Source organism: Aquarana catesbeiana, linkage group LG02 (assembly GCF_042186555.1).
Source record: "Aquarana catesbeiana isolate 2022-GZ linkage group LG02, ASM4218655v1, whole genome shotgun sequence".
NCBI classification, from domain to species: domain Eukaryota; kingdom Metazoa; phylum Chordata; class Amphibia; order Anura; family Ranidae; genus Aquarana; species Aquarana catesbeiana.
In genome coordinates this window covers 77,784,308-77,801,284 of record NC_133325.1, presented here as the reverse complement: position 1 = coordinate 77,801,284, position 16,977 = coordinate 77,784,308, and the positions used below count along the sequence as shown (strand labels likewise).

The 16,977-nt window shown below is 45.9% G+C and overlaps 1 protein-coding gene across 2 annotated transcripts in view; it reads left to right on the top strand.

Annotated features, from left to right (window-relative positions):
* The window catches only part of TRPC6 (transient receptor potential cation channel subfamily C member 6), a 348,949-nt gene that overhangs the window by 254,440 nt on the left and 77,532 nt on the right, over positions 1-16,977 (top strand). For both annotated transcript variants that reach the window (XM_073613057.1, XM_073613056.1), the window contains exon 5: positions 3,052-3,268. In XM_073613057.1, the coding sequence (XP_073469158.1) occupies positions 3,052-3,268 (217 nt within the window). The remainder of the gene's footprint in view (positions 1-3,051; positions 3,269-16,977) is intronic.

Genomic DNA, 16,977 nt, shown 5'->3' with positions numbered 1-16,977 from the left:
GAGAGGCTCTGTCACCCGGGAGGGGCAGGGCAGGGAGCATCACTGACATTCTGACCCTGCCCTGCTCCGCCCCATGTACTCTGTATGTGCTCGGAGCGCCGAGATTGCCTCTCCTGGACCACGAATATTCCCACCCCCTACCGTGAAAGCCCCACCCCTACCTCAGAAAGTTCCACCTCCAGACCTCTGAGAGCGAGGGGTGAGCCCGGCTGGCCAGGTAGGTCTTTCTGCCTATAGACTCACTGTTACTAAACCCTCCCTGACAATGTTGTTTACCCCCCTGTATAGCTGTGCATTGCTGATGATTTAAATTTGAAAACTGGCTACTTGGTCATCTCCTGTAGTATGTCGCATTCGCAGTCTGGTCATCTCCTGTAGTATGTCACATTTGTAGTCTGGTCATCTCCTGTAGTATGTCCCATTCGCAGTCTGGTCATCTCCTGTAGTATGTCGCATTCGCAGTCTCTGGTCATCTCCTGTAGTACAACCCATTTGCAGTCTGGTCATCTCCTGTAGTATGTCCCATTCGCAGTCTCTGGTCATCTCCTGTAGTATGTCACATTCGCAGTCTCTGGTCATCTCCTGTAGTATGTCACATTTGCAGTCTGGTCATCTCCTGTAGTATGTCACATTCGCAGTCTGGTCATCTCCTGTAGTATGTCACATTCGCAGTCTGGTCATCTCCTGTAGTATGTCGCATTTGCAGTCTGGTCATCTCCTGTAGTATGTCACATTCGCAGTCTGGTCATCTCCTGTAGTCGCATTTGCAGTCTCTGGTCATCTCCTGTAGTATGTCGCATTCGCAGTCTGGTCATCTCCTGTAGAATGTTGCATTCGCAGTCTCTGGTCATCTCCTGTAGTATGTCGCATTCACAGTTGGGTCACAAATGTGCTTTTGGAAGAATGGTCAAACATTCCCATAGACACACTCCTAAACCTTGTGGACAGCCTTCCCAGAAGAGTTGAAGTCATGTGCGTGTAAAGGCAGGCGTCCCAATACTTTTGGTACTATAGTGTATGTTCATCTTTCCAGAAATACTGTGTGCTTGCAACTTACTTCAGCATTTTATTGGTTTTGCAAGAGTATTTGTAAAGACAAAGTAAAAGGCACATTCATTTTACATTGTGCGTTATGTTAAAGATTGAGTATGCAACATAAACAATTTCTAAGTAATGAAAACAGTTATGTAAGCTTAACAGAACATAGTGTAGACAGATGCCGGCTGATTAATCACAAGAGAAAAATATTTCTAATAATGGGTAGGAAGAAGGGAAGGGGAGTATGGCAGTGTATCTATCAGTATGGAGGCGACTAGCATAGCACGCCAATGACTGTCTCTGGAGATATCTAAGCAAGGTTCGGGATGTTTCAGCAAGCGTTGATAACATCCTGGCCGGTGTTAATGGGGGTGAGGAGGTAGGGGAAGGGAAAAAATGGGTTGAAGAAAGGGTGAAGTTGTGCCAGCTTGGGAGACGGAAATAGTGGAAATTGAAGTGCAGTAGAGGAAAGAAGAAAAAAAAAAGGGGAGAGAGTAGGAGAAAAAAGGAAGATCTTGTGGAATGCTTCCACATTATAAGGTTATTCCTGCTTCAAAGCAAGGGTAACGAATGGTCAGGATTCAGGTTGTGGTTATACTCTAACACCGGTGAATGTATTTTCAAATATTTCTAATAAATATCATTTAGTATAGAAATGAGCTTTTTGTGTTTTTTACCTCCGTAAAGCTCAGAGAGAGCTGTCTCCAGACTTGATGTGTGGCTAAAAGAATGAAGGCCATTAACTTCTGTTAACCATTATTAATGCCAGAAATAGATATGTGAAGTGTGCTTGTAACTTTCTAAAATTAGCTGGCACTGACGCCTTAGCTACAATCAGATCATATGCAGTGTTCTCAACCTTGCCTGATTTTCCCGGCTGGACTACAGAACACCCCCCCCCCCCGTGTTTGCGGAGATTAATCGAGAAGAAGTAGTTCTGTTCTGTAAACCAGCAGGGGATAATTTGTGTGTTGGAAGGTGCAACATGATGAGGCCGGCAGAAAACACAAGTACAATAACAAGGATTCATTGTAACAGAAGTCCAGCAATTCAAAACAGACCTGGTGGGTAGGCAACCTGACCGGGAACACTCACAAGTTGTAACAGCAAAACGGCAGTAGAGTGGTGGAACAGAGGTGCCAACAGCATCTATTTTGAGGAGCAGAATGTGGTCTGGCTGGTCTGCACCCAAACGGGGAGGCTTCTAGGAAAGATGGCGTGTCCCTGCACTTTCCCTACTCCTCCGGAACCTTTCCCTGATGCTAGGCACTGTCCCTGAAAGGTGTGTGACCTGTTCCTACTCTAGCCACCCACAAAATGCATGCTAAACTCGGGGTCTTAAATAATCTTTGCCTGACCCAAAATTACCTCCATGGGGTGCCAGCATCCAATTGGATAGCTGAGTCCCTGTGACCAAGGAAACCATAGAGGAACTAAATGAAAGAGGGGAAACCCCTGGAAGTCGCACATCTATGTTGTCCTACAGAGATGGTTGGAGTGGCAACCTCAGCCTGGACTCCAACCAGGCTACGCCCCAGCGAGTTTCACTCTGCCCCCCCGGAGCTTAGTCATGGGGATCCATGGGGACTCCTCCTCCACCTGCATTGCTGCTGGGGAAGAGTGCCACCTGCAGTGGAGAAAATAGTCTGCACCAGCCTACAAGTGCAGGGCTGACAACACTGCTAACAAAAAAAACATCCACTGAGTAGCATGCCGCATAGCATATTATTGTTTGATTTTACCTAAGCACCCAGAGTCCATTATTTACAACTTCAAATCTTGATAAAGGGGCAATACCTAAGACATATTTGTAGATTTAGAAATGTATGCAGATTTGGTCTGGAACAAATTGTAAAAAAAGTCTTTGAACTCTTATTATGGAGTCTGAGGCTTTGAACTATTCTTATGGCAATAAAAACCTGACAAGTATTCTATAACTTCCTGCTACATTTTTTTTTTAAATTTAGTGGAGCATCGTGTTCTGTTCCTAACGTGCTTTCCTGTCTTTTACAGCTTGGCAAAATAATGCGGGGACCGTTCATGAAGTTTGTAGCCCATGCAGCCTCATTTACCATATTCCTTGGTCTACTAGTGATGAATGCCGCCGACAGGTTCGAAGGCACCAAGATCCTTCCAAATGAGAGCATCACAGATAATGCAAGGCAGCTTTTTAGAATGAAAACGTCATGCTTCTCCTGGATGGAGCTGCTCATTATTTCCTGGGTAATAGGTAAAGATTTTTTACTGCCAATGCCCTGTGCCCCAGTTATTGTCTACATGTAAACACCTTGTTTAAAGGGCTGCTTAATATTAAAACTGTCTTGCATAAATTTCTAGTAATAATCATGCAGAGAATTGTAGGTAAAATGTTCTGATACTTTGGCAGAATGTAAAATGTTAGAATTATTAAAGCATGTTTAAGCACAAGATAAGGTGAGTGTATAAAATGCACCTAAAAAATGTGAAACCTGCCCCAATGTATATGTAAAGTCGGTAAAGGTTGGGGCAATATTCCTCCCACTAACACCAACAATAAGGCACTAAGGGGTTGATTTACTAGAGGCAAACAGACTGCACATCTTGCAAGTGCAGTTGCACCAGAGCTTATTAAATTAGGGAAAGCTCTGCTGGCTTCCATGATCCAATCATGTGCAGCAAAACTATTTTTTTATTTTTCTTCCATGTGATTGGGTATTCTTTGCAAAGTGAAGCTTCATCTCATTTACTAAGCTCTGGGGCAACTGCACTTGCAAAGTCCACAGTCTATTTGCCTTTAGTAAATCAAACCCTATATCTTCCACTGACACCCATAATGGGACACTAATGCCGCGTACACACAGTCGGACTTTTCGGCTACAAAAGTCCGACAGCCTGTCCGACAGACTTTCAACGGACTTTTGGCGGACTTGCGGCAGACTTTCTAACGAACGGACTTGCCTACCTACGATCACACAAAAGTCAGACGGATTCGTACGTGATGACGTACACCGGACTAAAATAAGGAAGTTGATAGCCAGTAGCCAATAGCTGCCCTAGCGTGGGTTTTTGTCCGTCGGACTAGCACACAGACGAGCGGATTTCTGGGTCCGGCGTAGTTACGACGTAAAGATTTGAAGCATGTTTCAAATCTAAAGTCCGTCAGATTTGCGGCTGGAAAAGTCAGCTGAAAGTCCAGGGAAGCCCACACACGATCGGATTGTCAGCCAGCTTTAGTCCGTCGGCGTCCGTCGGACTTTTGTAGACAAAAAGTCTGACCGTGTGTACGCGGCATTATACTTTCACTGAAACCAGTAATGGGACATTATTCCTCCCAGTGATGAGACACTATTCTACCCACTGACATCAATGATGTGGCACTATTCCTCCCACTGATACCAACAAAAAGGCACTATGTCTTCCACTGACACCAACAATGGGAGACTATTACTTTCACTGAAACCAATAACGGGACATAATTCCTCCTAATGGTACCAGTGATGGGACACCATTCTGCCAACTGACATCAATGATGTGTCACTATTCCTCCCACTGACATCTATGATGGGGCACTATTCCTCCCACTAACATCAATGATGGGGCACTATTCCGTCCACTGATGCCAATGGTGAGACACTATTCCTCACACTGACACCAATAACGGGACACTATTACTTTCACTGAAACCAATAACGGAACGTTATTCCTCTCACTGATGCCAATGATGGGGCACTATCCCTCCCACTGACACCAATGATGGGGCACTATCCCTCCCACTCATATATAATGCATATATTCCGTTGCACAAGAGAGTGGACCGGTTTGTAGGGTGCAGAAACAATAAGTGGTTGGCACCACAGTAGACAGAAGTAGGCAGTGGCATTGGCTAGGATTGTTGACAATTTCAAAAGACTTCTAGATGCCTTTCTCAATAGGCGAAATATAAGGGTTTGTATATTCGTAGAAGACTCACCCTGATACACACTAGGGTGACCACATTTCCAAACTGCCATTCAGGGACAATTTTGTCAAGGACCGGGGGGGTTGTATTGAATGTAGTCTCCGGATTTCGGCGGCGGGTGATTGGCTGGTTTTAGCACGTATCATCCCAACATTGTGCTTGATATGTATTTCTATTACTACATTAAGTATAGACCTCCCTCCCTCAGTACGGACCCCCCTCTCCACTAAGTATAGACCCCCTCCCTCAGTACGGACCCCCCTCTCCACTAAGTACAGACCCCCACAGTACTGACCCCCTCCCCTTCCACTTGTGTTGTAGAGAGGTGGAGGTCGGAAATGTGCTGGGGGGCTTTTTACCTTTTTCCTGATCACTGTCCCTGTCCCCCTAATCAGTCCATCTATATACATATAATAATATAAGCTTAACAACAGACCTCAGATCAGAGAACAGCACGGGGGGGCGGAGAACAGCACAGGGGGAGGGGACCAGAGAACAGCACAGGGGGGGGACCGGAGAACAGCACGGGGGGGGGGGGGGACCGGAGAACAGCACAGGGGGGACCGGAGAACAGCATAGGGGGACCAGAGAACAGCAGGGGTGGGGGACTGAAAAAGAGCACAGGTGGGACCAGAGGACAGCAGGGGGTTGGAGAAGGGGGGGTGGAGTGGGAGAGCAGAGAAGTTGCTGAGGAAGATCACAGAGGGGCCAGGAGAGCGTTGATGGACCTGTGGGCAGCAGAAGTAAACAGTATAGGAGGAGCGGCATATAGAGGAACTGATGCCCTTCATGTTCTTTTTGCAGCCACTGAATGCCCGCTTTTCCTCCTTTACCACTTGTAGGCATTCAGTGGCTGCAAGAAGAACATGGAGGGCATCAGTTCCTCTATATGCTGCCCTCATATACAGGTTTAGAGGGAAGCTACATGTGCCCCCTGGAGTATGAGGCTGGGTTGCAATGGCGACCCCTGTAGTTACACCGCTGCAGTGGAGATAAAAATAAATTCTGGCAGGTTGAAGGAGAAATGAGCAATGAATGGAGTGATAGTTGCAGATGAGAGATGGGCCACTGCTGAGAGGATTGGTTAGTATACAGAGGGCTTAAAAAGACTAGTAGGTGAGAAGGTGGTGTGGTGAGTGTTTAGCATTTTACTTACCTTTCTACCTTCTCTCCTTTTGTTTGTGCACTGCAGTCTGTTTCAGAAGTTTCTTCTGCATGCTGCTGCCTAGCTGGACTCGAGAACATACAGGGAGGAGGTGGGTGAAGATAAACAGTAGGTGCAGAGGAGGAAGTTAAATATCCTCCGCTGTGATGGGTCTCTACCTCTCTCCTGCTCATGACGTCACTGGTTGCTACACGCCAAGCGGGCGGCAGGTAGCAACCAGTTTGGGCACTGAGCCAGCGGCGGTGATGAATTAAGTAAAAAGGGTTTCTGCCAGCTAGAGGTCCACCACAGGCTGAGACAGCGAGAGACAAACTATGCAAAGGCTATTTTAGGGGGCATTACATTGACCCAGGGCAATTCCGGGACAGTGTATTGTCCCGGAATGAGGGTGCCCGGGACCCGGGACAGACCTGCTAATTGCGGGATTGTCCCGGGCAATCTGGGACACGTGGGCACCCTAATACACACACACACACATTGGTCCGAATCGATGACCTGTGTCATTTTCCAACCATATCTGCTGTGAAACTCTCAAAGATAACATAGGTCTATTAAGGTGTTTAAAGGACTGGTACCCAAACATTGTATGTGAAGCAGCTTCACACTATTAGCCAGTATTACAGCAGTGAGTACAACTGGTATAAGCCCAGTGGTTAGACACGTGAATTGAATTAGGCACCATAGAAAGACATGCTGTCATTGTTAACCTTGTCTGCCAGGCAGATGGGTATGTGACACTCCATTGCAAGACATTACACAATGAAAAGATATAATGACAAGTCTTTAGGTGTGTGTTATTTCTGGGGACTAAGGGGCCCAGATTACGTTAACCTTACTGGCAGGAACCATCTAATGGTACCTTGTTATTACCGAGAAAACAAAACTCCGCAGAGGGAGCCTAATTACCAACAAGCAATATATGTGCCTCTGTGTTATTTACAATATCTATAAGCTCTGCTTCTGCTTGGGATCTCTGTAATTGTAGAGCTTTTTAAATTGAATTGAATTTCAAATAAAAACGTGCTTTCTGCCTCTCATTCTGCATAATGTGAAGGTGAATAGAGTCATGGACTCAGAGACATAACGGGTTATTACAGTCTATGTCATGAATACCAATCATCCTTTAGAATTTTTAAATCACATCAATACTGTATAGAATATTGCAAGGAAATTATATGCATCCTTGTCTTCAGACAGTTTTAACCAGCAGAAGCAAACAAAAAACAGCTCTGTTGTTACAACAAGCAGTGTCAGTGCACATATTAATAAAATGGAATTACATGCAGTACATACATAGAAGATGCCACAGGTCTGTGATAACTCTGTGAAATCCTAAATGCATGCAGGTGTTTTGGTAACACAAGACATACATTAGGTTGCATGTTTGATACATGTAGGAGTTGTCCCACAGTTTGGTGAACCTACTGTGTCACCATGGGCAACAGCCGGCTACCAGGCAAGACAGAGGCTAGAACAACGTAAGTCCTCTGACGGATGGCCAGAGTAAGTGTAAGTCCTCTGACAGATTAGACAAACCTTTTTCAACCAGGTTGCCCAAGCACCCTGGGGTGCCTTGAGGTTTCTTCAGGGGTGCCTTGGCAAAATGCCTAAAAATGGATCAAAAATTGTACACAAGCCAGCAGGTGGATTAATCTTGCCTTTTAGTTCCGCAAAGCCACAGGTTTTTATTATGCTCCATTACAACTTTCTAGACACTGGCATCCTAACAACCAATGACATCATCAGTAATAAGGAGGATGTCTGTTGCCTCCACAGCATCCTTTTTTGACCCTCCTATGTCTCTCTTCATTAGCACTGGGGTGACATTAGATGACTGATGGGGAGAAAATGAGGAAGAAGAGAAACATTGGAATACTAGTCTGTACCAGTGTGAAAAAGTGTAATTGCTTTGGAAGAATAAATCACCTCTAACCCTGGGTGTCCTATGTGTGGATGTTTTAGAATGGGGTGCCTTGAGACTATCCATAATTTTAGAGGGTGCCTTGAGATTGTCCATAATTGTAAAGGTTGCCTTGACTGAAAAGAGGTTGAGAAACACTGCATTAGATAATAGCAGATTAGGCATAAACAGGCCAATGATCGGGATAAGTACAAACTGTGTACAAAAATAGTTATAACAATCACAGGAGTAAAAATGAACAATCAGACAGACCACTCTCTTGGGCTTGAGCAAACATATTTATGCATTGATCAAGCACAGGATGAATGTCCAGCAGTCTACTGTTAAATCAGGTTAGGGAGTCTTTAAACAAGACCGTTCAAGATGAAATAGTAGATCCAAATCAAGAGAAGGGTGACATTTTTATTCCATACACTGCAGTGGAGAGACACAACACACAGATACCCAGCTCTGATGAGCCAAATGAATAAGGAAGTATCTCTATCTTACAAACCTCAAGTTAAAGTGGTTGTAAACCCTTATGCCGCGTACACACGAGCGGACTTTCTATCCTACTTGGTCCGGCACACTTTCCGACGGACTTTGTCCGCCAGGTGCGCCGGACTTTAAAACGGACGGACTTGCCCACACACGCCGGGACTTTCCGGCGGGCTAAGTCCGCCCGTCTTTCCGACGGACTTTCGCCGGAGTTCCGGCGGACTTTCAGAATGAACGGACTTGCCCACACACGGACAAGTCCGTTCATTTTGAACGTGACTCAGGTGCGACGGGACTAGAAAAGGATGTCAATCTTGCCGCTTTTATCGGCGAGATTGACACCTTACTAGCCCCGTCGCGGGGCATACCAGGCCCTTAGGTCTGGTATGGATTATAAAGGGGAACCCCGCTACGCCGAAAAAACGGCGTGGGGTCCCCCTAAAATCCATACCAGACCCCGATCCGAGCACGCAGCCTGGCCGGTCAGGAAAGGGGGTGGGGACGAGCGAGCGCCCCCCCCCCCTCCTGAACCGTACCAGGCCGCATGCCCTCAACATGGGGGTGGGTGCTTTGGGGGAGGGGGGCGCCCTGCGTCCCCCCCCCCAAAGCACCTTGTCCCCATGTTGATGAGGACAAGGGCCTCTTCCCGACAACCCTGGCCGTTGGTTGACGGGGTCTGCGGGCGGGGGCTTATCGGAATCTGGGAGCCCCCTTTAATAAGGGGGCCCCCAGATCCCGGCCCCCCACCCTATGTAAATGAGTATGGGGTACATGGTACCCCTACCCATTTACCTAGGAAAAAAGTGTAAGTAATAAAACACACTACACAGGTTTTTAAAATATTTTATTAAACAGCTCCGGGGGGGGGATCTTCCTCCGGCTTCGGGGGTCTTCTTCCGGCTTCGGGGGTCCCTCCGCTTCATCTTCTCCCGGCGTCCGGTTGGTTCTTCTCCGCTCTCTTCTCCCGGTGTTCCTGTTCTTCGGCCGGCTCCTCTGCTGTCTTCAAGTAGCTCTCTTGCCAGCAGAGGTCCGGACTTCTGGGCTTCTGGGCTTCTGGGCTTCTCTTCCCCAGATGTTGACACGACGCTCTCTCCTGCTGGACTGCTCTCCGAGGGCTGCGTTGTGACTTATATAGGTGGAGACCCCGCCCCCTTTTGATGTCACAGTCCCTGGGCATGCTGGGACTGTGACGTTTTAGGGGGCGTGGTCACTGGGTGATGTTGACCACGCCCCCTAAAACGTCACAGTCCCAGCATGCCCAGGGACTGTGACATCAAAAGGGGGCGGGGTCTCCACCTATATAAGTCACAACGCAGCCCTCGGAGAGCAGTCCAGCAGGAGAGAGCGTCGTGTCAACATCTGGGGAAGAGAAGCCCAGAAGCCCAGAAGCCCAGAAGCCCAGAAGCCCAGAAGTCCGGACCTCTGCTGGCAAGAGAGCTACTTGAAGACAGCAGAGGAGCCGGTGTTCTGCCATATAGTGTCCTCGTATCAAATAGTGTCCGCCTCGTACTGCGCAGGCGCAGCGCCTGCGCAGTACGGAGGAGCAGGAGATGCCGAAAATGCCCGAAGTTGATCAGCTGACCATCAGCTGTACACGGCGCTCGGGCACCTGTTAGCGATGGCAGTGTAAGAGGGCCCCTCGCGGGCTCGCTTCGCTCGCCACGCTTCGGGCACGGCCTCGCTGCGCTCGGCAAATATTTATTCTAACTCTATGTCCACTTGGATAGTAGGGAATGATCCTGGACATAGGGTAAGAATAAATGCGCATGCGCCGTGTACAGCTGACGATCAGCTGTTGAACTTCGGAGACTTTCGGCGTCTCTTTTGTCCTCCGTACTGCGCCTGCGCAGTACAGGGAGGACACTATATGATAGGGGACTGAATTCGATAAGACACCGGCCGAAGAACAGGAACACCGGGAGAAGAGAGCGGAGAAGAACCAACCGGACGCCGGGAGAAGATGAAGCGGAGGGACCCCCGAAGCCGGAAGAAGACCCCCGAAGCCGGAGGAAGATCCCCCCCCCGGAGCTGTTTAATAAAATATTTTAAAAACCTGTGTAGTGTGTTTTATTACTTACACTTTTTTCCTAGGTAAATGGGTAGGGGTACCATGTACCCCATACTCATTTACATAGGGTGGGGGGCCGGGATCTGGGGGCCCCCTTATTAAAGGGGGCTCCCAGATTCCGATAAGCCCCCGCCCGCAGACCCCGACAACCAACGGCCAGGGTTGTTGGGAAGAGGCCCTTGTCCTCATCAACATGGGGACAAGGTGCTTTGGGGGGGGGGGGCGCAGGGCGCCCCCCTCCCCCAAAGCACCCACCCCCCATGTTGAGGGCATGTGGCCTGGTACGGTTCAGGAGGGGGGGGCGCTCGCTCGTCCCCACCCCCTTTCCTGACCGGCCAGGCTGCGTGCTCGGATCGGGGTCTGGTATGGATTTTAGGGGGACCCCACGCCGTTTTTTCGGCGTAGCGGGGTTCCCCTTTATAATCCATACCAGACCTAAGGGCCTGGTATGCCCCGCGCTCGCCGCAATAGGAAAATTTGTTTTTCCTATTGCAGCGAGCGTGAGATGCAATACCCTGCCCTCGTGTTGTATCTGGTCCGTCGGACCAGCCTACACACGAGCGGGCTTTCCGTCGGACCAGCACACACACGAGCGGACCTTCCGCCCGAAACTGAGTCCGGCGGAAAGATTTAGAACTTTCTTCAAATCTAGTTCCGGCGGGCTTTTGGGAAAAAGTCCGCCGGAAAAGTCCGCCGGTGCCTACACACGGGCGGATTGTCCGGCACACTCTGGTCCGCCGGACCAAGTATGCCGGAAAGTCCGACCGTGTGTACGCGGCATTACTCCAGTTACAAAATATCATAAATATTGTCAAAATATAAATGAAGACTTCCGCGCCAATAAAAATATGTGATGAAAAATAATGTGACAAGGTGCCGACTCAAAAGTGTGTGAACACTTTAAAATCAAATGTGAGAAAGAGGGCGATAAGAAGGATAAACATGCAATTATATTGCAGCTAATAGTAGCCGCTTCTTATGTTAGATGATTACAAAAAAGTTAAAGACTACAAAATCACCAAAATAATGCTGAAAAGTAAACAATATATATTCCAATAATGTATGTATAATCAATGTGACCAAATAGTGACAACCAATCTCATGTTGTATACAATAAAGGAGAAAAAGTATATTTGGACTTTATATGAGGCAACAACTACTTGAGTTCATGTGTCTCCATCCTTGTTACTTATGAAGAAAGGGGGGTAGGGAGATTGGGAGGATTTTTGGTACTTTAAATGAAGCACACCACCAGAATTGAGCGAATCAATTGGTATGAAATAACATATTTAACCACTTCAGCCCTAGAAGATTTTACCCCCTTCCTGACCAGAGCACTTTTTGCAATTCGGCACTGCGTCGCTTTAACTGACAATTGCGCGGCCGTGTGCCATTGCACCCAAACAAAATTGACATCCTTCTTTCACCACAATAGAATAGAGCTTTCTTTTGGTGGTATTTGATCACCTCTGCGGTTTTTATTTTTTGCGCTATAAACAAAAAAAAAGCGACAATTTTGAAAAAAACTCAATATTTTTTATTTTTTGCTATAATACATATCCCCTAAAAATATATTAAAAAAAACTATTTTTTCCTCAGTTTAGGTTGATATGTATTCTTCTACATATTTTTGGTAAAAAAAATTGCAATAAGTGTATATTGATTGGTTTGCGCAAAAGTGATAGCGTCTACAAAATAGGGGACAGTTTTATGGCAATTTTATTATTACATTTTTTTTAAACTAGTAATGGCGGCGATCTAAAAATAGCACCGTTTTACCACCGACGACGCCCCCATCCCAATGTGAAAGGGGTCTTAATGTCCTGCCAGCGTAGCGCCCCAGTGCGAAAGGGGCCTTAATGTCCTGCCAGCGTAGCGCCCCAGTGTGAAAGGGACCTTAATGTCCTGCCAGCGTAGCGCCCCAGTGTGAAAGCACTCAGGCTTTCACATTGGGGTGGCAGGGGAGGCGTTTTTCAGGCGCTTTACAGGCGCTATTTATAGCCCTTTAGCACCTGAAAAACGCCTCGGTGTGAAAGGCGTATACTTAATGTATAATCAATATCGCTAAGTGATGTTGCAAAAAAAGTTGATCAGACCTGTTGCTTGTCGATCACCATGACATGCGTATACACCAGGTGTGCTCATAAACCACTACACACTTGCCAGATATATGTGACCCCTTTAATTAAAAAGAAGGTCAAATAGCGCTATGTTACTATTCCACGAGATCCTCTTCTTGCTCCAAGATGTACAGGCGCTTAGGAGCGTTTAGAAGTCTTTAGGAGTGTTTAGTGTGTTTTTTTCTGTCAGAAAACTACTCTAAAAAACGTGAACCAGAAAGGTTTTTTTTTTTCCTGCCTTTAAATGCTGAGCTTAAAATGTACCTCTAAATGTCCTAATGTGCATGTACACATAGGATAACATTAGCTGCTTCAACAGGCAAAATGTTAAACTCCTCTTGAAGCTGCGATTTTTGAAGCCAGTGTGCATGGACCCTTAAATAGTTGCCGCTTGCCCCGCCATCAAATGACGCCGGGGCGGTGCAGCTCTCATTCTGGGATTCCGTCATATGGTGGCGTCCCAGAACGGCCGCTTTTGCACGCCCACGGGGGCACGCAGCGCGGCGATCGCGGTCGTGCCGTGTTAGTAGGGCACTGCGAAACCCTAATCTCTGTAAAGAGCCGCGTCCGCGGGTCATTAACCATGTGATCCGCTGTGTCCAATCACAGCCGGTCACATGTAAACAAGGAGATGCGAAGATGGGAGGAAATCCATGCAGGCACAGGGAGAACATGTAAACTCCAGGCAGGTAGTACTGTGGTTGGGATTCAAACTGGCAACACTAGTGCTGCTCGACATAATTGCTAACCACTTAACCATTGTGCTGCCATGGTACTGTGGTCCACCCCTCTGCTGGTTCCATTTGTGATGGCCAGTCCCATAAAGCCACTCTTCATGCTGGTCTTTGGCTGATCTTGTGTCTCCACCTCTTGCTGATGTCACCACATACAATGCAGGACCAACAGTCACCACTGGTCCTGCATTGTATGCAATGATTTAGGAGTGCCCGTCGACATCCTCAAACAGGGCAAGTAGTTGGGCAACTCTTCTGAAGCTGCAGTTCCTTAGGTTAGTGATGATTTACCTCAGTGCAAACTTTTAGGCTGGGTTCACACTTATGCAAATTGGATGTGGGTTTCTTCGCATCCAATTCGCATGACAGGAGACTGTGACCGGAGAGTGTAAACTCCAATTCTGAGTTTACAATTCGCTTGACAGGAGAGTGTGACCAGCTCTCAATAGAGATGGTTCACACACCTCCAGGGCAGCCGTGGTCCGCATTTGGAAAGGGTCCTGTGCGTCATTGGCTCCGAATCAGGTGTGAATTCAGGCAGAAATTTGGACCTGATTCGCACCTGAATCTGTGAACAGGGACACACCGGACCCCCTGCTGTGAGCCGCGGCCGCAGCAAGTGTAAACCCAGCCTTAGAGTCTATGCACAATAGGAGCAGAAAAAATGCCAGAACCTCTGGCAGAAAAAGTGGCAAAAAATGCTCATAGTAGATCATATTGCACAAAAGTTTAGGAGAGTTTATGGACTTTTGCTCATTTTTCAATGTACACTGAAAATGCAAATGTTCCTAAATGCCACAAGTGTTTTTTCTGTCTGAAAGCTCCTCTCAAAAACGTTTTTCTTTCTGCCTCCAAACGCTGAGCTTAAAATATGCCTCTAAACATCCTAATGTGCATGGACACATATAAAATTGAACTGCTTCTACAGGCAGGAGAATAAAAAATGCAAAGCTGCTGTAGAAGCAGCATTTTTTACACCCAGTGTGGACCAGGGACGTGTGGTGAGGTCAGTGGCTGGTGAGGCACTGGCCAGTATCAGAGCCAGATACACACAGGTTACATACGCTATGAACGTTAGAGCGAGAGCAATAATTCTAGTGAGAGCAATAATTCTAGCACTAGACCTCCTCTGTAACTCTAAACAATGTAACCTGTAAAAAAAAAATTACAGCGTCGCCGATGGAGATTTTTAAGTACTGACGTTTGGCATTCCACAAGTGTGCGCAATTTTAAACTGTGACATTTTAGGTATCTATTTACTCGGCGTAACATCATCTTTCACATTATACAAAAAAAGCGGGCTAACTTTAGTGATTTTTAAAAAAATTATTATTCATGAAACAGTTTCTAAAAAAAACGCGTTTGAAAAATTGCTGCACAAATACCATGCGACATAAAAAGTTGCAACGACCACCATTTTATTCCCTAGGGTGTTTGCTAATATAGGGTGTTTTGCTAATATATATATAATATATATAATGTTTGGGGGTTCTGAGTAATTTTCTAGCAAAAAAATTATGATTTCTACAGAGGAGAGAAGTGTCAGAATTGGCCTGGGTGGCAAGGGGTTAATTACCATATGTAAGTAATATACAAATAATTATTATATATTGTTTTTAAGGTAATTTACTATATTTTCAAAAACTGTACTCAAGCAGGTGGTTTAATGGACAGATTAAATGCAAAAATGGGAGGTGAGTGTGGCGCCGTCCAAAAATACTATTACTAAAGGAAAAACCTCCTCAATGCTTGACTGTAAACAAGAAATAAGGTGTTAAAGTGACATGTGCTATACTTCGTAGAAAAAAAGGAAAAAGAAAAAAGTAGTATATAAATAAAATAAACAAGATAAAATATATAACACGTGACATGCAGCTTGTGATAATGAGGTCATAAACCTTAAAATGATGTTGTGTGATCACACATAAGTAATGTAACAGGTGATAATTAAACAATCTATGTAAATGGTGTTGTTGTGGTCACTTAATAATAAAAATGCTGGTTAAGCTAGCTGTGATGTGTGCTCAGTGGTGCTTTACCATTGGTCCAAGACTCCAAGCTGTCCATTGAGCTCAGTGCTTCTCACAAGAAGTGAGAGGCACTGTGAGCTCATCCTCAGTCTGCTGCAAACAGTGTGTGCCAGCTTGTATTTAAACTGGCCGCTAAGTACTGTATGTAGCTTTTGACAGGCTGCACAAGGAGCCCCATATCTCCGGAACCATAGGGTGCAGAGGCCCCACATTTTGACCAGTGGTGGGGTAGGACTTCAGCTTTTTTATATATATATATATATATATATATATATATATATATATATAATATATAATATTTTTATGTTCATGACTCTGCCTCACCAGCCTCCCCTGACTGCACGTCCCTGGTGTGGACCCTTAATAGAATTCAGGCCCAGCCCTTTCACCCTGTGTCTAGCCAATTACCTTAGAGCTACTTTAACTTGTTGCATATGTGCACAACCAATTTCTGAGTAATGCTCCCATCAGTCAAAGCTCCCTTCCCCTATAGGCTCAAGGGGCCTTCATTAAGAGGAGAGAGTTGATGAGCCACATGCTAAACATCATGTAGCATCCTAATATTGGGTTTCTCAGGCATCACGCAGACATTATCAGAGCCAGCAACAGTTAATTCTTATCCCAGGGACTTAGTGGGAAATTCCTGGATCAACTATCACTCGTTATCGCTGTCACTTTTGGTATTTCTGGCTTTCAGTGACATTTTCTGCTTTTTCACACTTCCCACTTTACTGCCAACTCAAACAATGATGTAAGCATGACATGTGCCATTCATTACTCATTTTGTATAAGGCTGTTTGTCCACTATTTTAATTCCTGCTGCATCATATTTTTAAATTAAGGATATACATATTATTACTGTTTAGTCCGTCCACCACCTAAAAGACTGTATTCGGTATGTATAGTCATTTGAGTTTTAGGTAAACATTCTAGATCTGGTTGCTGTAAATATTCTTACAGTATATAAAGGGACCCTGCCCTATGCTGTTGTGTCCCTAAGTACGTATATTGTATTTTGCAGCTAGGCTGTAACCAGCCTGAGCATTTGTTTACCTTTTTATAAGCTCTGCGGGTCTTTTCTAAGTTCAGAAGGTTGATTACTTCTGCCTTTTAGGGTTCATTTACACTTGCATGGGGGGGGGGTTAAATTAATTCATTAATTGACATTAATAAGATGTTCAATTTAAAGCATTTTATACTGCTTTTTTTGAGGAGTTCCTTCCCCATCTCCTTCCCTGATTGGCTATGTGACACAGTGACAGCTTGTTTCCCTTAAAGGATAAGTTCACCTTTTGGAACATGTTACATATTCCACCTGTATTAAGGATAAAACATGTAACATGTTCCAGTAGCTGCAGCTAGGGTGCCCACGTTCCTGGATTGCCCGGGATTATCCTGCAATTCATATTTGTGTCCCGGGCACCTTCATCCCGGGACAATACAGTGTCCCGGAATGAAATAAGGACACACAGCCACCTTAATAAACT